This window comes from Neodiprion lecontei, chromosome 5 (assembly GCF_021901455.1).
Source record: "Neodiprion lecontei isolate iyNeoLeco1 chromosome 5, iyNeoLeco1.1, whole genome shotgun sequence".
NCBI classification, from domain to species: domain Eukaryota; kingdom Metazoa; phylum Arthropoda; class Insecta; order Hymenoptera; family Diprionidae; genus Neodiprion; species Neodiprion lecontei.
The window spans coordinates 27730445-27752230 of record NC_060264.1 but is presented as its reverse complement, the minus strand read 5'-3'; the positions used below and the strand labels follow the sequence as shown (position 1 = coordinate 27752230).

The 21786-nt window shown below is 42.7% G+C and overlaps 3 protein-coding genes across 5 annotated transcripts; all 3 read right to left on the bottom strand.

Moving 5' to 3' along the window:
- Positions 1–4094: 4094 nt before the first annotated feature.
- On the bottom strand, positions 4095–6616 carry LOC107228206. 2 transcript variants are annotated; one of them, XM_015669585.2, is made up of 6 exons: positions 6099–6616; positions 5862–6006; positions 5544–5767; positions 5120–5328; positions 4752–5050; positions 4095–4667 (listed from the first exon to the last, which is right to left on the bottom strand). In XM_015669585.2, exons 1-6 carry the CDS (start codon positions 6275–6277, stop codon positions 4368–4370), a joined length of 1356 nt encoding a protein of 451 aa, XP_015525071.2. In that variant the 5' UTR covers positions 6278–6616; the 3' UTR covers positions 4095–4367. The 2 variants fall into 2 exon arrangements, with proteins under 2 accessions (XP_015525071.2, XP_015525072.2); XM_015669586.2 differs by having other exon boundaries at positions 4752–5047.
- Positions 6617–7206: 590 nt separating this feature from the next.
- On the bottom strand, positions 7207–10586 carry LOC107228208. 2 transcript variants are annotated; one of them, XM_015669587.2, is made up of 4 exons: positions 10443–10586; positions 9982–10191; positions 9687–9888; positions 7207–7585 (listed from the first exon to the last, which is right to left on the bottom strand). In XM_015669587.2, the coding sequence occupies exons 2-4, from the start codon at positions 10166–10168 to the stop codon at positions 7441–7443; spliced, it is 534 nt and encodes a 177-aa protein (XP_015525073.1). In that variant the 5' UTR covers positions 10169–10191; positions 10443–10586; the 3' UTR covers positions 7207–7440. The 2 variants fall into 2 exon arrangements, with proteins under 2 accessions (XP_015525073.1, XP_046595569.1); XM_046739613.1 differs by having other exon boundaries at positions 10320–10459.
- Positions 10587–11332: 746 nt separating this feature from the next.
- On the bottom strand, positions 11333–20850 carry LOC107228209. Its single transcript, XM_046740269.1, has 3 exons — positions 19733–20850; positions 16997–17129; positions 11333–12336 (listed from the first exon to the last, which is right to left on the bottom strand). Exons 1-3 carry the CDS (start codon positions 19938–19940, stop codon positions 12165–12167), a joined length of 513 nt encoding a protein of 170 aa, XP_046596225.1. The 5' UTR covers positions 19941–20850; the 3' UTR covers positions 11333–12164.
- Positions 20851–21786: the final 936 nt, after the last annotated feature.

Here is a 21786-nt window from a genome sequence, read left to right as displayed (position 1 = left end):
AGAAAGAATTCATTCCAGCACTTTTCAAAATCGCTATCATTTTCCCCAAAAATGCAAAAAATTCTTTGTTACAGAATCGTTTTGCAGGACTCGTTTTCAGACGAAGTGGACCCTCAGGAATGCAAAGAAGTTTTGAAAAAGACTGTTCGATCATTAGTCGAGAATCTATAAAGGAAAGGATCAACTCTCATCTCTCCGAACGAAAACTTTCAGTGTCAGAATCCATTCAAACCACCTTCCGTTCACTTATTTGATCCCAAGGATTGCAAGAAACGTATCTGGAGCATCATAGGACCAGCGCCCGAGAATGTACGAAGTAAATGCGGATAAACTCATGTAGGTATTATGAATTTAATTTTAGGTCACATAAAATAATCAGAATACAACATTTTACAGTCAACGTGTTGCAGAGGAGCATTGCACCTGGATTTATTCCGAAACTTTAATTGCGCTTACAAACTTCAATAGGTACTATCTTGTTCAACATTATTTGTATTCTGCCTGATTCAATTATATTAATTAGTCTAATATTCTAATCATAATTTTTATAATATATCAATATCAGTATAATGTATTACTGTAACATATCATAGATAGGTGTACTGTATACGACAACTTGGTGAAGTAGTATACACTGACACCTGCACACTTGTACTATAACTAAGGCATATTGAATAAACTGGAACTGAAACTTTCTGGCTATGAGTTCATGATTCCTTTTCCCATCTTCTTGCAAACCAGTCGAAATGTTTTTCATTCTTGTGTCCAATGGTTTATCTTGTACTTGTGGCAGTTGTTCCGGTCATAATTATGATGTTAACATAGCGGACATTTACATAGTCCCATGGATGTATCGAGGGTACCGAAGAGTTTACTAAGAAAGTAAAGAGATGATAAGATTTCGTGAATACACATTTGTCAACTCTATTCAGTGTAAAATACAATAAAGTTCATCGGGATTTCTTCCCATCTCATCCATCACAAATTCATTCCAATTGTATCTCTTAATTTCAGCTGTTCTCGATTCCCGTAATCTACTATCCTGTCTATACGTTAAAGACCGCAACCTTTCAATAGTTTTGTACGTAGAAGTTCTCGATCTCATCAGCTCGTTTCTTCCGATTAGAGATACGCTCGATGAGTACGCATAGTTTATTCTCGCCGTGGTCCACGCCCTGAATTTGCATCGGTGACCTATTAGCATACCGCAAGTCACTTGGCGTGGAGCAACGACTACTTGCCTCGGTGATATGAGTTACGAGCGAAAGGGTTGAATTATGAGTGAAATTATTCAGCCGGTGAATTAATGCGGTGCCAAACACTGTTCTGGTTCAAGTGATATTAATTATCCCTCTGCAGAGGCAAAGAAAACACCCCTCAAAATCGCAAACTCACGGTCGTAGGTTCATTATACAAAAAAAAAAGAATTTTTTTACACCAAATGTTCTGATCTGTTTCATCTCAAACCATAATTACCACGTCAGATACGTCGAAATAAACCCGTTTCACCGATGGTCAACTACTTCGAAATAAAATTGACCCCTGCGATGATTTGTACAAGGTAATATACACATCAACGCCGCAATTATCTCACGGTATCGAGAAGATTCCCACTCTTGTTTTCAGTTACACTGACAAAGGACTGCATGGATATTCGTGTCACCATCATCTCGAACGTAAGTTATCCTCAACAGTGATTGAGTTGCTAATCGTGTTCACTCGCCAATTAAGTTGTGTTTCCTCTCGATCAATTCGTAACTTCTCAATTTTTCATGGGTAGAATAAAACCAGTTGTACAAATCAGCAGTGAGCACGCTCGCTGTAATTGTCAGGTATTTGGATGTCAGACCCGTCGACGCCGTAATGCATTTGTGACGCCCGTGGCTCATGGGAGTCGAATTTCAACCCCTGCACGGCTAGGCTAGCCGCAATGTGTAACCCTACGTATTGTCGGCTTAATAATACCCCACGGTAGCCGAAAGTGCCGAGGGGAGGAACGCGGAAGAGGTAGGCAGTGGCTGCACCATAGCTGCGCCACTGACACCATATAATCACATCTCGGTCAATGTCTGGAAATGATTCACGCCCGTGGTTGGAAAAACGAGTAACAAAACGCAGTGAAATGCGGATGCTTATCGAGTGGCGATTGCGGCTTACATAAGAGAAATAGGAAAAATCAAAGTATCGAGGCAAAAATTTTTCCTCCTCTTCAATGATGCGGGCTGTTATTCAATATTTACTGGCGAACATTTTCGAGGGGCTGCAAAGCTGCGTGAAGATATCGTGATATGTCCCCTCGGCGGTGACCACGGACACTGGTGAATCAACATATAAATTGGCAACCTCTTGGAAGACCCCGAAGGGCCGGACTTGTTGAAAGACAGATTTTTATCAGAAAATCCGAGGACGGAGATCCGGAGTCCTTAGACATAATCCGCACTGTCTTGTCTCCCGTGATAATCTGCGGGATTGAAGAACGGACAGCGAAAGAAAAGGGAATCACCGCCGATGAGCAACGGATCGTACTTATGCCGCAAGTATCCAAAACTCTCGTTCCGCACTTACGGGTGTGCAAATATTTGCCCTTTCGCTTACCACTTTTAAGTTTCAAATTTTAGCCCGAGATATCGCTTATCTGGCCGATTCAATGCGCCGGAGATCTTTGCATTTTAATAACCAACATCCCGCATTATACGCGCATGTTTGGTCTGGCTCTAAATTCATTTCGCATCATGGGGTCGCAGAGAAGGGTGGCGTGACACGCCATCGAGTATACAATAATAACAACAATAATGAGAATGAAAAAGGAAAGAAGAAGAAGAAAGAAAAAAATCCCCGCCGGCAACGGTACAAAAATATGGACACGCGACCAGGACGCCCGCTTCATAGCTGATCCGCGGCACGTGACTTCAATGCTGCAATCAACGCGGATGACTGACGTCCCATCGGGCATTGGGCGATACCGAACGCGATATTTATAGGCGATTTGAAATGGCTAGTAGATTAGTTTTCACCCGGTGATGACTGACGCCCGCTAAGCCCGTTATTTCCTCGTCGAGCTTCCGAGGTTGGACCGGGATCCGTTGGAAATCGGGAACAGGACAGGAAGAAAAGGAAACGTCGTGAAAAGACGTCGACTGGTTAACCGAACGTCAGCGACGGACATACTCGGTCCGTAATTCCACGTGTACACCTTGGGGTGTAGCGAGTGATCGTTAAATGGCCCTTTTCAGCTCTGGTATATTCGCCCCGATTTTGCGTAATGAGTTTTTTAGTTTTGCCTCAGAGCTGCTTTGTCGCGGAGCAGTGAGCTCGGCTGCGTCTTCTCGCACCCGTTTCAATTCAAAGGGATTTGGCGGTTCACTTGGGGTGTGGTAAGCCGACATGAAACCGGCAGCGGATCCTAATAACAGGGAATTATGACGGTAATACGATATGCAGGATCCTCTTTTGACGGCGGTTCACCGCTTGGGGAAAATAATGCCGACAAAACCACCCTAATGGAATAAGATTATATTCATACATCCAGTGCGGGAAAGAAGAAGAAGAAGAACTTATCGCGTCTCAGACGAATTCATCCCGGAAAGAGAATAAGCGGTAAGGGAAAGTTGGAAAAACAAACTCGCTTCTTCCGCATGACCGAGACGCGGACTGCACGGTGCAAGGGCCTTGAGAATTATTGGTACAAAGTGACTCGCGGTCGAGGAGGATGGCGTGTATTGGAAGGCCAATTGTCTCCTCCTGTCAGCAGCACACCCCTTGGCCCTGTCCAGGCCACACGCCCTTCGGCAAACGGCTCACGGTTCACCCCGTCGAAAATTTCCACCCCATCCCCCGGCCGTCCCGGTGATACTAGAAGAGAGAATTACACGCCACAACGGATAAAATAATTACATGGTAGCCTTTCACCTCACGGTGATAGGTATCTAATCACCGCGGCCTGCAGCGCCCAGCAACTTGTTTGAACGCTGTCCTCCAGACGACGAACTTTGCCGACTTGCAAACAATCTGACGACAGTATGAATAGCCTGTGAACTTGTACGTGTCAGGCCTTTGGGAAACAACTTAGTTCGGTATTTCACTCGTTCGGATTGTGCATTTTTACAAATAATAATTTATTCTCTGGAATTGGTATACCAAGTTTTCAGTTTTCATATCTCTTCAATCTTACTAGTCCGTTTTTCCGACATAATTTCATCCATGCTAACAATAACTGAACATCAATAGACCAAACGAAGTGCTTATCACCACTTTCAGGCAGGCGAAATGCTGTCGAATTTAAGTCACTGCAAAGAAAAATAGTCTTGCCATCAAACCGAATGGGACTGATGATTGTTCGAGGAAAGTTCTTGGTTTTTCTTTGCTTCCTATAGCGGTGCTTGAGTCGCTGAAGTCGAGGTCCGGTCGTCACTGGAATAACTCCTCTCGGATATTTCGGCGCGTCTGTCATACGACGATGGGTTGTTGGAAAATTCGGAACCAACGAACCTCACCCTGCGTTCATCGCGATCATTGGGGAAGATGACGATAGATTGGGGGCCTTTTACTTGATCAGAGGGTAATCGGTTTTCGTACTTCGAATACGAATTGTAATTCCGCAGACCCTGTAAATCCTCGTCACTCTCAAAGGCCACGATGTTGTTGTCCTCTAAGCTCTCATCGTCGTCCTGTTGATGAAAAATAACGAGAAGTTAGTCGATAAATGCCTGTTTTTACTCCTTTCCTCTGTAACATGATGCTACGCAACGCACTCGGAGTGGAAAGAAGAATGATTGATCCTTCGAAGTGGACGGAAAGAATGCTGACGACGGGTTCGACTGCAATGACTTTGACACTCTAGTGCCGGACTTTTCATCCTCGGGAAAAACAACCTTGGAATATTCGTGGAAAGGATGGAGGATGCGCTCCGTTTCGTCCTGTCGCAGCAGCGGATCCAGGTTGTCGAATTTCAGCTTGCCGGTACCAGTGCGGTCAGATTCTGGTCCAGAGAGTCCTGGAGGAAGTGCCGGCCGCGTCCTAGCGTACCCAATCCCGTTTGAACTCTGAGCTACTGAAACAGGGAGACTGATATTAGTCCCAGATCGAAATGGACGAAGGTTTTCCAATCGCAAATACGCACCGTTGGAGTGTCGAGTGCTTTTGAAGAACCTGAAAAAACCCCCGTTGTGATTGTTCAGGTAGTGGACAAGCGCTCGAGGATTTTTCGGACATCTGACGTACTCCTCATAGCAAACGGAGGGGTCGCCCTTGTTCGAGTAACCGAGAAGCGCCGCCTTTGCGAAGCCCAGGAGCGGCGATGCCTCCTCGAAATTATAGCCTGTCAGGAGTCTGCGTGGTAAGCGATAAAGTAAATAAGTTTTCATTATCCTTAGTAGTGACTCACGTGTGCGCCGACTCATAGAAAGAAAAATCCAAATCAATATGATTAAAGAGGGGGAAATATCGCGAGGAATCTGCGAATTCACTTTCACTCTTCGACTGTCGAGCTCGGCCCACCTAATGTTAATTCGCAATTAGCCTAAGGCATTGCGCTCTCTACCTACCCGAGTACTGTGTTCATGCCAAAACTGCCGAGACTTGACGCCTTGTAGTTGCCACCTCCAGGCTTTGACCCCCCAGCGATTTCGCACAGGAGACGCGGCACGCACTTCAGGTCGTCGTACTGGCTTATGGACGTCAGGGCATCGGCCAGGCCCAGATCAGAGGACTCCGCATATCCCTCAGAACCGTAGGGCCCAGATCCGAACGGATATTGCGGAGGATCTTTCTGCGAGAATCGCGAGTAATTTTTTTCTCTGTCAGGTTTTTGGGTATCGATACATGCATGATAAGTCGAAAGGAGTGGTTCGTCAGCTGCTTACCGGTCTGCCGGGTCGGTAAAGAGCACCGCCAAGTCCTCCGTTAGCGAATCCATAGGACCCAGGACGCTGACGTCCCTGGGTTTCTTGATCCTTGGGAAATGCGAATGATGCGGATTTTGAATCCTCGGCTAGGTTCTCTATGCATCTTGGGATCAAAAGATAATCGTCATCAATATCGTCGCAATCCATTCAACAAATCCGTCTTGATCTTTTACAATTACTTTTTCAAATACTTACTTGAGCAGATCTGAAACGCTGTTGGTCTTCACCTCCCAGTTAATATTGCAGGAGTTCAACCCCGACGGTTCTTGTCCGGATGATTCGTGCTGCTTTTTCACTGACACTGCTAGAGCTGTTCGCTGGACGCAAGGTATGACAAAGGATGCAATCCCAATCCAAAAAAGAGTCGACGTCATTCTTGAGCACGAGTATATTCTTCAGTAGAAGTCTTTCCACGATTGATCGATATCCTAGACGCAATGTATCATTGACTCTTTCTTTGGATTTTCAGACACTTCACACTATCACCGTTAATTGTCACACTATGAGTATCGATTAATCTTGATCTTGACGAGTTTCTGCACTGTCTAGTTTAACTATATCTTAATCTGGCTTTTTCAGTCAAGATATATTCAAAACACAATAGGATCAGCGCAGTTCAGAATCCAAAATTTATTACGGATTCGTATCGAACGTGTCAGCGAAGCAATCGGCACGAAGAACTCTGCCGAAGTGTACCTTTCGGACAACAAGCTGTTTGTAAAACTTTTCGCAGATTTGCGTGGGTTGACACATCCACGTACATGCATTGCTTGTGTGAGGCTGCGTCACTCAACTCTCTCCAGCGGACCTACATTTGGTCAGACGCAGCCTACGGTCGCAACAACACAACAAATATCCGTATGCAAAAGCAACGGTATTCCCGCTAGAACATGTGTGCTCATTAACCACTTATGTATGTTGCGAAATTGATTTTCTCATCGACTCTCCGCAATATGCGACTCCGACGCGATGCCACGGCTGAAACTGTGGATGGCCAATCATCAAGTATCGCCGAATATTAATTCCACATCGCGAATGCAGAACCCGTAAGAACCTATCGAAATTTCAAATCGATCACCCCGCTGCACTCGGTCAAAAGACTCTAGATTGCATTTTGTTTTTTTTCTGTCGATAAGTGTATACCATGACGGAAATGAGAGAAAGTTGAGGGTAGAGTGTTACAATTAAATTGTTGCGAGAAACAAAATGCTGAACGGGTTGAGAAAAAATAATTAGAGAAAGTCAGTCGCAAGAATCGTTTGAAATGACTAATGAGTTTGGAGCGAAGAGGAATAACATTCGATAACTCAAACAAATTTTATTACACAACCATTCGAAAGCGACGACTAAAGCTTCATCGGCTCGATAATAATACATGACAGTATAACAATATATTCTGTACAAAACTGCGTAACGCTCTATTCACAACTTCATTGCTATAATAACAATAACAATAATGTAGAAAAAGTGATGAATGAATATCATATGGTTATGTACAATTGAAACGTTTCAATGAACATCTTCATTCTTCGTCCGTTCATTCTGACTGCAGCGTGCTCTCGTCGCAGGCTCGTCCTCGTTTCGCCAACTGATGACAGAGTCGCGGACTACCGACTATGTCGCCCAAAAACACACTTAGGAGGTAATTTTCCTTCATCGGATCCGGCGACACTTTGTACTGACTGTAAAAAATGAAAAGAAAAGGCCGTTTTTTAACCACGAACAGATGAATCGATTATTTCAAATCAGAAAACCGAGGCTCGTCGTGTAATTTTTTATCGCATTCCAGCAGGCGTAGTTTGGTTGACGAGGCCTTCAAACGTCGACATTCTCCGACGAACAACGGGGACTTTAGATAATTTCTTGTGACTCGTATAATACGGATTTGAATATCCCGCAGAAAGATGTTGGGGTGAGAAGGAATACCAGCGGACGTCTTATCAGACATTAATACTTTGTTATAGGGAGGCGTAGAAAGGGAAATAGAAAAAGAGCGCAGACGAGCGATTAGAGAGGCAGGCATGAGCATGTCACGTTCCAAAGATTACATCTCCGTCGCCCCGGCCTTTAAATCCGTCTAGACCAATATTTATCTGACTGGTCTTATTTGGCGCCAAAAGAATTTTTCGTCAAGACAGTCGAGTAGCTAGGAACAGAGAGAAAGGAACGGTCAAGCTCACGGCAGTGTGCGCCGACGGATCACTTTAGCTGTCTGATAAGCAGGTGACTGGAGCGCAGTTTGAGGTTACACGGTGTCCGGTAAAAACTCCGCAACAAATTCGAGGACGTTCCCAGGCTATTCAAGGACATTAAGAACAGAATATTTCCAGGACGCAGGCGAAATTTAAGGACATTTCCAGGACCACTGGACACCATAGGCTTGGACTGCAGTGGCACGCGCTCGCTATCTCCTGGAGAGGAGTTTCCCGGCGCGAGATAGAGTGACGGATTCGAATACATCTGTCGAAAGGAAGGGCAGCGCGGAGCGAGAGGTCAACGACGAAGAAGAGACGCGAACGTGGAATACCAGCCGGTGCATTAGTGCGCACGAGCCACGGCTATTAAGACCGAAGGGTCTTATCTCCGCGGCGAGACGCTCGGGCTGAAACCTGGTGCCATGCACGCGCTGGGTGGATAAGGGACTAAGAAAGGATACTCGGACAGTAGCCGAAACTATTAAAATCCGACTAACTCTCAGCTTTTCGTCGTCCGAAGAGCCGCTCATTGATGGCACCAGCTTTTAACGCTCCATCGTGCGTCTTTCCCCTGTTACGACTCTTGATGGGATCCACGCGCTCACTAGTTACACTTTATAATCGACCATTCGCCGTCAAAACGAACGCTACTCTAAAGGCTGTCCATACTCAGGTCACTAAAACATCTCGATTATTACTTCTAAGTAATTGCGGTAAGATACTTCGGTCACTCGATGGCCGACTTAGGGGTCCAGGTCCTTCGAATCGGTCCATCGTCCGGACCGAGCATTCTGACGCCGGATTCCAGATTAAATGATCATGGTTTGAGGAAATGCACCCGTGATGACCAGGATTGAACTCTATGCTTTCAGAGCAGAGCCGTTTGACTGCCGGACGAGACACTTGAACGGTGACTGAGTCCATTAAACTTCGACTAATTCTGGGCCCACAGCGACCACAAGGACCACACATCACCGTCCACACCCGCCTTTGACAGTCCGTCGTGCGTTTCTAGACCGTAACAGTTATGCGTGTCCAGAGTACCATACGATTACGTGTAATACCACCTAAGCCGTGATAATGTCAAAATAAACACGAGTCTAATGGGCATGAAGAGAGTGACGAGTGTCCATCGGGTCAAGGTATTAAAGAGTATCGGTTATAAGGACGAAGCAATTGCGCGACACTCCTGGCCATTTCAATAACTGGACAAAGACTTTACGGTCTGTAGATAATTGATTCCCGCACTGGCTAGAGATACGATAAGTAAAAAAAAAACAAAAAACGACCGGCGCCTGCACCGTTCATGCCACACACATTGATCGTTGACGCAGAACGTTGACGGAATGTCAAACGGGTTTGCAAAGTCCACTCGGCACAAACTGTCGATGACCGAACGCAACGGACGGGAACTTTGAAAGTGACGAGGTTTCACATGCCGATCATCGTCGTAAACTCTCAGAATATGTGCATCGTAGGAATTTTGTTGCGAAACACAGTGGGGAAGAGAGAGAGAGAGAGAGAAAAAGAGGCTCTTCGCTCTCACTTTTACTAAGTGAAAATTAAACGTAGACAGGTTGCTAATCACCTGAAGACGTAGTCCCAGTCCATAACTCGGTCTCTGCTTCGCCTCTGGAGAGTCTTGGTCGCGTACCTTGAGCAGACTCTTTCGTAAACGCAAACGTCACTTCCCAGCTCCTCGACCAGTCTTTTCTCGACCTCACCGACGTCCAGCAGCTCCTCGTCAACGGCCCGAATGGCCGATCGCCTTGCGCGACTGACGTAGGTCTCTGATGCAATTGAATTGAGTTAGAAATGGTTATCGTATCGTGACAGAGAAGGGTTGAACAAGCGGTAAAAGAGTTATCAGGACCAAGTCTCACCTGGATTCAGAGAGTAGGCAAGCTTCTTTACGAAGTTCGTCAGTCTGACCGCGGCTATGATGACCGGGAACCCTACCAGCTGAACGGGAATTTCAAACGCTGGTTCTTGGGGGCTCGGCGCTGCCGTTGTAGACTTCATCGCCAGGAGGCAGAGTCCTAGAATCACGAGTGTCCTCCGGAGTTCCATAGCTCAAGGGTGCAGGATGATTGCTGATAAAAATCAGAGCTAAGTTGTTAAGCCAGCCTAATATTTTTGACAATTATCGCCATTAATTATCGCTCTTAACGAGGAGAGCGTTGATCTATATTTTTCACTAGTGTATTCGGGGTGACCTTACATCTATCTTCACCGCGAATGCTGTACACTACTGTGCTTCGTATTCCGCGAGGATTGTTTTTTCTACACACGCAACGATGTTCTCGATTAGATTCTACCAATGCGATGGCGGGTATGTACTCACGTCACGAGGTTCGGTTCTCGGCGAAATAGCTGTTTCCCGTTCGCGGAGCGCGGTTCCCCTGTGTCTTCTTGTGTTAAAAACTAGCCGTTGAATGTCCCCCGATGCCTATGGACGGGCTGTTCAAGTGGCGGGGTTTCGACTCGGTGCCGCTCATAAGCTGAGAGAAAGTGAACTCGGATCCCCCCGCGCAAACCTTGGTCAGGTAGTCTGGCAACACGTTGCAACACGCCGGGTTGAAATCTACTCTATGTAACGTATGACGTAGATGAAAATCACCGTAGGGAACATATGCCATCGGCGTTCAGCCTCAGCATGCTTCGATCGTTGGTACCATCGGACTAAGTCGTGTCGTCACGTCGCGCTCATCATCAACTTTCGCGTATACGTGCCACAAGGCACGTCATTTTTCACCTTGGAAAGACCCGCTCGAAAAACATCAGTGACGAATCATTTTGCAAGTTTACTTATTTGTTTTTCTTTTTTTTTTTTTTTTACTTGGCACACTTGTAGCAGCTAACTTTCAAACTTCAAGTGTTTCGTTACACTGTTTTCATTCGGTTGCAGGTCACGTTTTTGCACTCTAACCGCAAAAATACTGATAATCGTGAATGGAATCTTTCATTCGGACAGGTTTTAACAGGATTTTGACAATTTCTGTAGTGCCGTCGAAGGGAAACTTGCGAAGGATCAGGTTTTTCAAAAATCTGACATTATTCAACGAGGAAGGTATGAAAAAATTGCAATGTGACGATTGGAAGAAGGCGCCATATTTGCTTCTCGTCTGTGACCCGAAACAGAAGATTGTTAAGACGTGCACATTATTGTTAAAAAAAAAAAAAAAATCCCACGGCAATTTCTATCGCCGATCAACTTGATTAGTTTCACTTGATTGAATTTTATTTATACACAGATTACAATTATTTTATACATGCGAGTTAATCGTATGGAATATACACGTGCATAGACATGACGCATATGTGTGATAAATCAATTTATATGTAACTAGATATTACAGTGAGGAATAATTATAATTACACATGTAAAACGGATGTATTTAAATAAATGGTGAATATAAAAAATGGTTAGTATGCGTATATATACTTATATTAAACGGCTAGAAATTCTGAAATGAAACTAAAGAAAATGATAATGCACTGTACAAATACAAATCAACGATTCAGATTGTTCATTTTATTCTCGTCAAGTCAGACTAGCTTCGCTATCTTAAACATATCTACAATATATCACTCGTCGTATGAGATAGGTATATATATATATATAACAACCACACGGCGCAATTACTAATTAGCGTACACAAAACAAAAGCACAAAAAAAAAAAAAAAAACTTTACTTCCGCCGTACGAAAGACAAAGTGTATATGTCGTCTATAACAATTCATGACAATGTAATTGAGTATTATTACAACAATCTCTCTTCCATTATATTATAATTTAGACTTCGTATCCCTACAGAAAACAATTTAGGTATCCTCAGTCTTTGCACGCATCGCAATCTACATTTTAGAAAAAATAAAACCAAGACGATTTCACAGGAAAAATTTTCGTAATATACATCGGACTGTGTCCAACTTTTAACCGCGGGCTAATTACTCGTTTGAATGCGACGCAGCTTTGCGAATCCAGGAAACTCTCCGCCGACTTCAACCCCAACTCAGGAAGTTACGGAGAGTTCCACCGTCCGCGATGTTCCTCATTCGCCGATCAGCGTATCCGGACCTTCTTCATCAAGCTGAGAACAGTCGAACCGGGAAATGGGCAGGTCGGGTAAAAATTATGGCAGCCTTGACCCTCGAGACCGGAAATCAGCTGGCCCATGTGAGCGGCAAAATGATACCTCGATGCGACCTCGGCTGTTGTGCTGAGACTGGTGTCTCTGTAAAAGAAAAAGAAAAAAAAAAAGATAATCAAACAACAATTAACGATAAGGTACTAAGTTGGATTTTGTGGCTAAGGGTCGAATTATTGAAAAACAAAAAAAAAAAAAAAAAAAAAAAACGTCGCCTTGCCGCAAGCGTAGAACAATAAACGTTATCCGATGAATAATTGTTACTTTCCACCCAGTTTTCGCCGCCGCTCAAGTCCGGGGTTTAAGACAACCGGATATAACAGACAACCCCCGGGTTCCCCGCCATCCAAGTTGCGAACTCTTTTTGCCCCATAAATCTCTCCCCTCTCGCAATTCTCGACGACGACGCGGAGTATGTAGTAATTTTGCATAGGTAGCGCGAAATGAAATATCGCTCTACAATTCAGCGATTGCCTGCCCCCCCCCCCCCCCCCCCCCCACCGCCGCTCCGTGCCACGGAAAATCGAGACAAACTCCAGTTCTCCGAGATGTAAGATAAGGTGCGGTTTTATTGCTCTGTACATGGGGCTTTTGCACCTAGAGAAAAATAAAATCGGGTCAACGGATCGGGTTTCAACGGTTTCTACGATCCTTTATCTCTGTCTCCGTGTGATAAAGCGTACGGCTTTGCGTACAGGCTGCGTTTTCGATATTCGATTCGAACGTTACGGTCAAAGGTAATAATTGTTTTGACATTCCGATAAAAAATGGGGGATTTTTTTAATTCTTTTTTTTTTTTTTTCTACACAGTCGCGTACAAGTCGCGACGACAGGCGATCCGGAACGGGGAGTGGCCGATATGTCTCGATCTCGTATAACGAAGTGAAGTAAAAACTTGCCAACAAGTCACGCGAGGGGAACAAGCACAAGGTAAGAAGGCGACGCGTTCACTTTCTATAATCAGTAACTTCGAGGGAGGGAAACAACTCGAAAGCCAGTTATAACTTGTCTCGAGTCGGTAGTTTATATACTGGATATATGTTACATGCGCAGATATAACTGCCGAGAGAATGCAGCTACCGGTAACACTATAGTTTCTATAATATTCACGGCTTTCCCTCAATAAAAGTCAAGATCATAAGATTAAGAGAGAGGTGCAACATTATAAATATGCCGAAAATATGTGCAGGCACCGTGCAGACTTTGGTTTAACGTGGAGTAACGGTGCAAGAATTGATGCCCTCAACTTGTATCGCTAGAAAGTGGTAATTTTCGGTGAAAGTACAACTGCACGATGGTATGAGTGTATAATGCTCTTGAGGAAACCGCGGGTAATCAGTTCGGACACATCGACCTTAGAAATTCACGGTAAATAAAACTGGACCGATTTTTCAAAATCCGGACAATCAGAGGTGTGACGAATTTTTTTTATACCGGTAATGAAATTGAATTGGAGACAGCAACGCCGATTGTCCGATAAGACTTGAAAAATTATACGCATGACGCGATTCGGCTAACATTTGCGGTTTCATCTTTGCAACCAGCTGGAACAGTTTTCGAAAAAAAGCGTTCAACCCTTTCGGTCACACATTTTTCAACCCAATATTTTGGCCTGAATTTTGTTACTCGGGGCTATTTTCGAGTCGCTAATCACGAATCTGAAGTCAGAATTTGATCATTTCTAAATTCAAGATGGCGGATGTATAATCAAAAAAACTACACTGTGAAAAATTTCATTTGTTACAGTAACGAGAAAAATTAAGTGAAACAGGTATAGTTAAAAATATTTCTCTCGGTGCATCGCAATTCGATGATTCTGGCCGAAACTTGTTACTCGGGGGTTTACGGTGTAATACGAAGTAACAAAGATCATTTCAAGTTTTAAATAAACTGTGACAAGGCCAGGACATGGAAATTTTTTATATGGGACGGCGAGCATCCCACTGCGACTGATAGGGTTAACCGACGACGTGATAATAATACGGCAGGTACGTAAAGACGTAAAACTCGTATGCGGAAGCAAAAGGCGGCGCGGTATAAAAGCCGAGTTGTGTTTATCCGATCCCGTGTAAAGTTGGCGGATTTAAAAGTGGCGCAAATAGGAACGGTCCTCCATATCAGCAGCGAGATCTCAGCTCTGCAGGAAAGATATCCGGTGTTTATAGTGCGATTCCTGGATCGGTGGGCGGGAATAAGCCGGGAGACAGACGGGAAATTGGCGATCCAGAAGCTCTCCTTCCTTTTTCCCAATTCGCTTGTCACCCACGGATACCAGATACCGTCGCGCCATTTTGGTGCCGTTGCAGCAGCCGCTGCAAGATTCGCGGAGGTCGATGCATTCGAACCGAGTGCCGGATCGTGTCCGTATATCTGTTTGCGGAAAGTCTTTATCCGGAGATTGCCCTTCCTCGCATTCATCATCGCGGCAAAAGCTTTCCGGCAAATCCTTGAGAGCGTTAAATTCCATCTTCGATTCATCGAGGCACGTTCGCAATAAAATTCGCAGTTATCAATTTTAATCTTCATATTTAGCGCAGTCGATTCCTTTTGTTAAATTATCGACAAATTGTCAATTCGTTCCGTTATTGAAACGGCCAAAATCGAAATCCGCGAGTCCAACCCGTATACGAATGACGTCACGCGTTTCGCCAATCAACGCTACGAGCAATCGTCGCAATCGTGAACTCTGACGCAATGACACCACAAGTACCTACTTGGACTTTTTCTTGAACCTTGCTTGAATCGCGAGTATATAAGGTACCTGCCCGCAGCGTCGAGTCACTCTTCTTCGTATACCAATCGATTTTCGTACGAACAAACAGACGTGTTACGGGATCGTTGTGAAAGGCGATGCAACCCACAAGTTATCGCCAGCTATTGAATGACCCTCTCTCTTTCTTACTCTCGAGAATCAAGAGAGGAAGAGAGAGAGAGAGAGAGAGAGAGAGAGAGGAGGAGAGCGGGTTCTGTGTACTATATGCTCGTTTAAGTCGCGAGAGAAAGTGGCAGGCTTTAGTTAGGTAACAACGCTTGAAATCGAAAGGCTGACTACGGTGTATAAATATTCATTTCACACGCATAACGCGAAATTGATTATATTACATACGTGAAGGTTTGCGCGTGGCTAGTAAAAGGACAAACAAAGAAAATGACGTGTTACCTTGTGATACACGATGCAATAATAGTTAAAAAATTATACACTGAGAAAAATTTCATTTGTTATGGTAGCTAGAAGAATTCAGTAAAACAGGTATCGTTAGAAAAAAACTGTTTGAATATTATTGGAATTACGAAAAACGAGGTTCGCGTAATCGCTTTGCGCCATTGTCGATCCTTTTTGGTAATTGCAACGTAAAATCAGTTTGTGAGTTTTACTCTACTTTTTTAGTTAAACAAGGCTTTAACGTCAATTTATCGTCGCGCGAGCAATAAATTTTCGCAACAGTTGCAAGAAAATCTAGTAACAGTGATCGTAATGAGAATGAAAAGTAACGGATACCAGACTTTCCGGTAACAGCTGGAAAACTAATTTTCATTTTTTACCCAGAACTATATCTTTCGATTGTGGTAAAAAATGAAAATAATTAAAGACTTAGCTGTAACTGGAACAAAAAATTTCTCTCGATGTGTTATATTAGTTTACAGTAAATATAATCAAGATAATCCAAGATCACAAAATTCAATTGCAAATCAAGATCTGAACTGTCAACAGAATACATTTTTACGGCCATTTTCTCTTATCGGGTTACAAGTGGGTACTAAAATTGACTCGTTTTTAACGACGTCCTGTTTTAAGATCAACATCGAAATTGACACACGAGACGATCGAGTATAGTTGCAAGGTATACCAACATAGAATTCTAATTTCTACCGCAAGGCAAAAATGAAAGTTGCGTGAAAGTACTTCCCGGATTTGTATATAGGCAGAAATAACGAGTTGCAAGAAGCTAGCTGAGATGAGAATAACTGGAAACTATATTTGGCCGCAAGTGTTAGGTCCAGATTTATTGGACCGTGAAAAGAAAAAGGAAAAAAAAAAAAAAAGAAAGAAAGAAGTTAGGAAGTTACCCTTCGACTCGATCCACTCGCACATCGCGAATCGTCTCTTTTTAGGTGTAATTCTAGCCCGGAAGTGCCTTGACCAATATGAGAGAGCGTGTCCTTTTTTAAATTTCAAGAACCCTCGATCTCTCTGGGTCATGTATGCGAGATGGATACGCGGCCATAATTTCTATATGCATGGTAACTAAATCTCTATAATACATTTGGCCTCGAGGATCGTTAATCGGTAAAATGCGGCATCGATTCATCTTGTGGTTTCACGGAGGTTGGACTTGTCCGTTCGAGTTTTGTTGATCGATTTTTATACTCGCATGTAGAATCGCCACTTCCGTCAATTGAAACGTTGAAAACAGCTCGAGGCAGTTTGGGAACGTGAACGTGAGATACGAATGAATAAACATTGAATTTCATAACCGCGACTAATACAAGTTACGAATATATCCTTTCGTGTCAAATTTCAATTAATATCAAGGAAGATAATCTCTTTGATAATTTCTTGCAAATTGATAGAAAAAAGGAAGGAAAAAAAAAACAAAAAACAACAACAATAACAACAAAAAGATAGAACGAAGATATAATTGTAAAAGCAAATGATGGACAGATAAAACATTGTGCGGAAGGGGGAAAAAAAAAAAGAAACAAACAGGAAACCTTATTTATTTTGTACCCTTGTCTTAATCCTCACCTTATCAGATTAAGGAGTGATCTTTCCATCTCGCTGAGCTGATCCTGATTCGTCGACGCTGTAAGTTCGCAAATCAATTTCGGCAGGCAGGAGCTTTTTATCGTTGACATGAGCTTCGCTTTCGCCGAGATTCCTGTGATGAGAGAAGGAGAGAAAAAAAAGAAAAAACAATGTCAAAAACGAAGTAAGACATGGAAAAGAACAAAAGTACGAATAATGAAAGAAAATTAAAAAATCAAGCTGCAATGTAACTCAGAATTTATTCTGTTTACCGAGACGTTGCTGCTACGTGTATAATTAAACCTCAGCGGTGGTTCACAATGATTTCAAAAAATAAGATAATCATAACTGCATCGGACTCCGATGAATTTTATCATTGAAAGATTTTGAATTCTTGCCACGCATACGAACTGCATTTCGCTTTTGCGTAATTTTATAACAACGTTTACGGGTATGTAACTGGTTCAAGGGTGGCGGTGTGATTTTAATTTTTTTTTTTTTTTTTCACGTCCAAGATTCACGGCTGATTATCGAAAACATGATCAGACTGGCGAGTCGATCGACGATGCAAGAATAACAACAATCATTGATGTATTAGGATTCGTTACGTACGCGATTCAAGTGTGCGGTAAACATTCTAGAATTCTTCAAGTAACATGTTTCCGTCTCGCTTTATCTACCTTTGTGTCTGTTTTTTTTTTAAATTTTTTATTTATTTATTTTTTTCCACCTCCGCTTTTTCAGACAACGAGGATTTCGTTTCAATGTACATACACAGAGGCTCGCGCTGCTCTTCCATTATTCAAACAAACCGCGTGTGTTACGTCATTGGAAACGGTAGCCTTGCAGCAGTCTAGTTTTTGTTCACGATAATCAAAAAGCGCGGGTTCAATCGAACCAACTTAGGCAGCTGGTAGGTAGAGGATTATTATTAAACGTCGTTGTGTATTCGCATCCGGATCATGCAACGCTCCATTCCCACCGGGATTCGAGCATCGAAATAAAAGTAAAAGGAATGAAATTTTTTGCCAATTAAATGTATAATACACCATGGAGTACTTGATTGTGTAATTTCTTATTCACCATCGTCCGTGTAATAATCGCGTCGGGTTCTCTTCGATCTGCATTCGATTACTCCGCGTTCGCGTTTGTGACGATTAACTCGTTACACGCACGCGTAGAATGACATTTACGCCAGTCAAGTTTATGATTCTATGACATACATTTTTTAACGATACCGATTAGGTACCTACCTCGAATTAAAGGGGTTATGAGGAGGTCAAAACCGGAATACGATGAATGACAATTGCCAAAAATTTCATGATTTATGCGAGTCGGTCAGAGAAATCGGATCGCCGACTTGAGGGGAAAAATAAAAAAAACGAGGTTTTTTTTTTCAATCCGTATGTACGCGAAAATCTAAGCTTAAAGATTTGGCGAAACGAATGCCGGTTCTTTGATCGGTAAGTTTTAGCGCGAAACGTGCGTCATAATTGGATGTTGATGATTTCCTTGTGATTTTACCTGGTCCCAGTTCTAGCAGGACGTTCACCGATGACCTCTAAATCGAGAATGTTACGGTCCTTCGAATTTTGCATATCGTTCTGGATCCAAGGCGGAATCGCGGGATCGAATTAATACAAGATTAACCGAGCTCCCCGAAACGATAAGTAGAATTCCACGGTCAAAAACTTGGAATCGTTTATGAGAAGGTTAGGTGAAATAATTAAAAACTGACCGATCCGCCGAGCGATCGAGGAAACAAAATCGAAACTCGTAAGGTGAATAAGAAAATAAAACCACAGGGAAACAAACTTCGACAAAAAGCAAAATGAACCGATTTTCGATCGATTTGCGTGGGGGAAATATTGTCGAGTGATAAAAGAAAAAAAAAAATTAAACGAACAGCATGGATTACGGAAAGGAAAATCTAACAATTTCCGTGAAATTAAGTCGAAGGATAATAATGAGAAAAGAAAAAATTTCTCTACATACCGAGAAAAAATACGTCGGTTTTACAAAATATGGAAAGAGAAAGATTTTTGCGGCTGAAACAAGTATAACTTTGTACGACAAGCAAAGCGATTGTAATTATAACAGCCGGTATTGCGAGATAAAAAATAAAAAAAAAAAAAAAAAAAAAAAACGGTTACATTTGCATCAGAAAACGGTTTCATTCGCCATATTAGAATCGCATACGCGGTCGTACAAACGACAATTTAAAAATTTTTTTTCTCGTTTCGCGTATAATATTCAGCTATCGTTTTACAGACAGAGCGTTTACAGTTTGGATAAATTAATAAAAATCCATACGTCCATGTGTAAAGTACGTTATATTGATTCGTGGAAGTCTCGAACGACGATCGAATGGTTTAAATTTACGTCTACAATCGGCGGCAAGTGGCTGCACGGTTACATGATAGGTATAAATGTATTGAATCTTGCATGATACATGCTGTATACAGCGATTACGCCGTGGGAATTTCAATGAAGCTTCCGTCTGATGTATTATACGTATAACGTGATTCGCTTCTTGTATCTTACAGACAGAGACTCTAAATCGTATGCGCATTGAATTAAGGAAATCACGAATCGTACTGATGTTCTAGAATTCTCTCCATCTCATTCTAATTTCAAAAGTAATCATCGTCCGTTCCAAGGATTTAACCAAACAAATAGAATCTCGATCAGAGTTATCTTCTTTTTTTTTTTACGTGGGAGGGAGGGAGGACTCACCGTTTTCCTCCATAAAAATTTTCTCCTCCGGCAGAGGCTGACCACGTGGCGAATCCTTTGGCGAGCTTTGCGGCCGTTTGGTGAGAGACGTTGTGCCGTTTTTGTCGGCGTTGATGCCGAATATCGACGACATCAGAGCCGTGTAATCACCGGCGAACACGAGGAACATCCCCAAGAAAATCACCAGACGAACGGTTCCCGTATCCATGTTTTGTGTTTTTGATTTTATTATTTTTTATTTAATCAAGTTTCTGTCACTTTATTTATACGTATTTATTATTGCCGTTAACTCTGTTCACTTATCTAGCGAATTAGAACAGAATTATCGTTCACTCTTCAATAGCGTCGAAATTAATGAAGCTGGTATCGTAGCTGGCAGCGATGATAATTATTCTCCAATGGCAAAATTTGGAAAAATTTATTGTCTTTAACTTTCTATTTTATTTACACTTTGGTAGGTTTTCATTTTATTTGGCGTCTATTTTTTTTTTATAATACTGGTAGCAGAAAGTTTCCAAGATCCGATCTTTTGATTGTTATCTCAGCTGTTTACACACCTTCGACTGCCGGTCAGTTGATCTGTTAAAAATTGTACAATATGTCCATCGACGTTGGATTTATCCGAATGAGTAAAATGATTATTTAAAAAAAAGAAGGTAATTCAATTTATTTTTATCGTCGTTACTCTCTGGATTATTAATATATTTCGTATTAAGAAATAACCATCTCAGTTGCAAAATCGTCCCGATATTTTACGGCCGATTTCGAAAATCGGTGTTTACGAATTCCGAAATGTCGTGACTTTTTAACCGCAGATGTTCGAACTTTTTGAGGATTTTTAAAAACCGATCGGAAACCTCGTCGTTGACGAACCGACTCGACAGTTCGCTGATTTTCAGTCACTTGTCTCTCGTCGAATGATTCAACGGTAGGAAAAGAATAATAATAAAAAAAAGAAAAACCGAAAACGATTTTTTCTTCACCAACGTGTCAATGAGTTTGTCCGTTAACAGCGGCTGGGAACGAACCAAGTGCTCAACCGGCGAGACTCGGTGCCAGAGTATGACTGGATACGAAATGAATAGGCGGAAAGACGACGGTTCACAGCCTTCTCTCGCCTTCTTCGCGAACCGAGCAACTCGCTAGCCGAGCAGCCGGCCGGTCACGATCAGAAGACAGTGAAAGTTCCCGCGTTACGCTGTTTGGAGCTATTTTACACCGACTTTGAGCAAACTCGGGTGTCGCCGTTTTTTATTATCGCAATAAATCGGCACGCGATCGGCCGAATCTGCGAGTAAAGAAGAAGGGTGGAAAAAAGATCTTGACTTTTGCCTCGAATAGAGGCGAAAATCGTTCTACAGTCAAAAGTTGTCAACCGATTTTCTGATCCGAGTTACGATCGAGTCTTCGTTTACTGACCTCCAGCATCGCGTAGCGGTCTTGGCCTCATTTCTATGAAAAAAAATAAGGAAACTCGACTCGGACGACCCTGAGCAAGCCGAACACCCACACGATCTTCTCAAGGAAAACGTCACTGATACATTAGCATCGGTCTGATCGGTAAAATAACCGCTCGAGGACACGTTGCAATGGTTTTCTGACACTCGAATGACGAATGGGTTCATGGAAAAACCGATAAGCGAGTGAACCGAGTCGATCGATAGCCGGTTTTTGCTGCTGTTGAGGACTTGCGGGAGAAATAAGATTTCTGTCGATAAAATCGTCCGTATTAGTAATGAAATGTATAAAGACGATAATAATTAGCGACGAAGCTTGGTGCAATTTTTTTTTTTTTTTTGGAGGTTCTGCTTTTTCAAAAATCAACCAAATTGTTTTCTTCTGTTTGTTAAAATTGTAAATTTCTTTCAGCCGCCGCATCATTATCAAGCTTCATCAAGTATTTCTGCCGTATTGGCATTGATAAGCACAGGCAATTTTCAGTCTTCTTAAATCTAAACCGAAAACCTGGTCGAAACACTCGATAATTATTTAGAAAAATGTTCGAGTCACATTGAGCTTATAGAGTTTCAAGAGCTAATCATTGATGAAAATTT

Coding starts and splice junctions, on each gene's coding strand:
- LOC107228206 (XM_015669585.2), bottom strand. CDS start 6,277: ATGACGTCGACTCTTTTTTGGATTGGGATTGCATCCTTTGTCATACCT. Junction 6,007..6,098: donor AGCGTTTCAGATCTGCTCAA/GTAAGTATTTGA, acceptor TTTGATCCCAAG/ATGCATAGAGAACCTAGCCG. Junction 5,768..5,861: donor TTTACCGACCCGGCAGACCG/GTAAGCAGCTGA, acceptor CGATTCTCGCAG/AAAGATCCTCCGCAATATCC.
- LOC107228208 (XM_015669587.2), bottom strand. CDS start 10,168: ATGGAACTCCGGAGGACACTCGTGATTCTAGGACTCTGCCTCCTGGCG. Junction 9,889..9,981: donor TGCCTACTCTCTGAATCCAG/GTGAGACTTGGT, acceptor CAATTGCATCAG/AGACCTACGTCAGTCGCGCA. Junction 7,586..9,686: donor GACTGGGACTACGTCTTCAG/GTGATTAGCAAC, acceptor CATTTTTTACAG/TCAGTACAAAGTGTCGCCGG.
- LOC107228209 (XM_046740269.1), bottom strand. CDS start 19,940: ATGGATACGGGAACCGTTCGTCTGGTGATTTTCTTGGGGATGTTCCTC. Junction 17,130..19,732: donor AATTTTTATGGAGGAAAACG/GTGAGTCCTCCC, acceptor CTCTCATCACAG/GAATCTCGGCGAAAGCGAAG. Junction 12,337..16,996: donor TCACTCCTTAATCTGATAAG/GTGAGGATTAAG, acceptor TTTCTTTTACAG/AGACACCAGTCTCAGCACAA.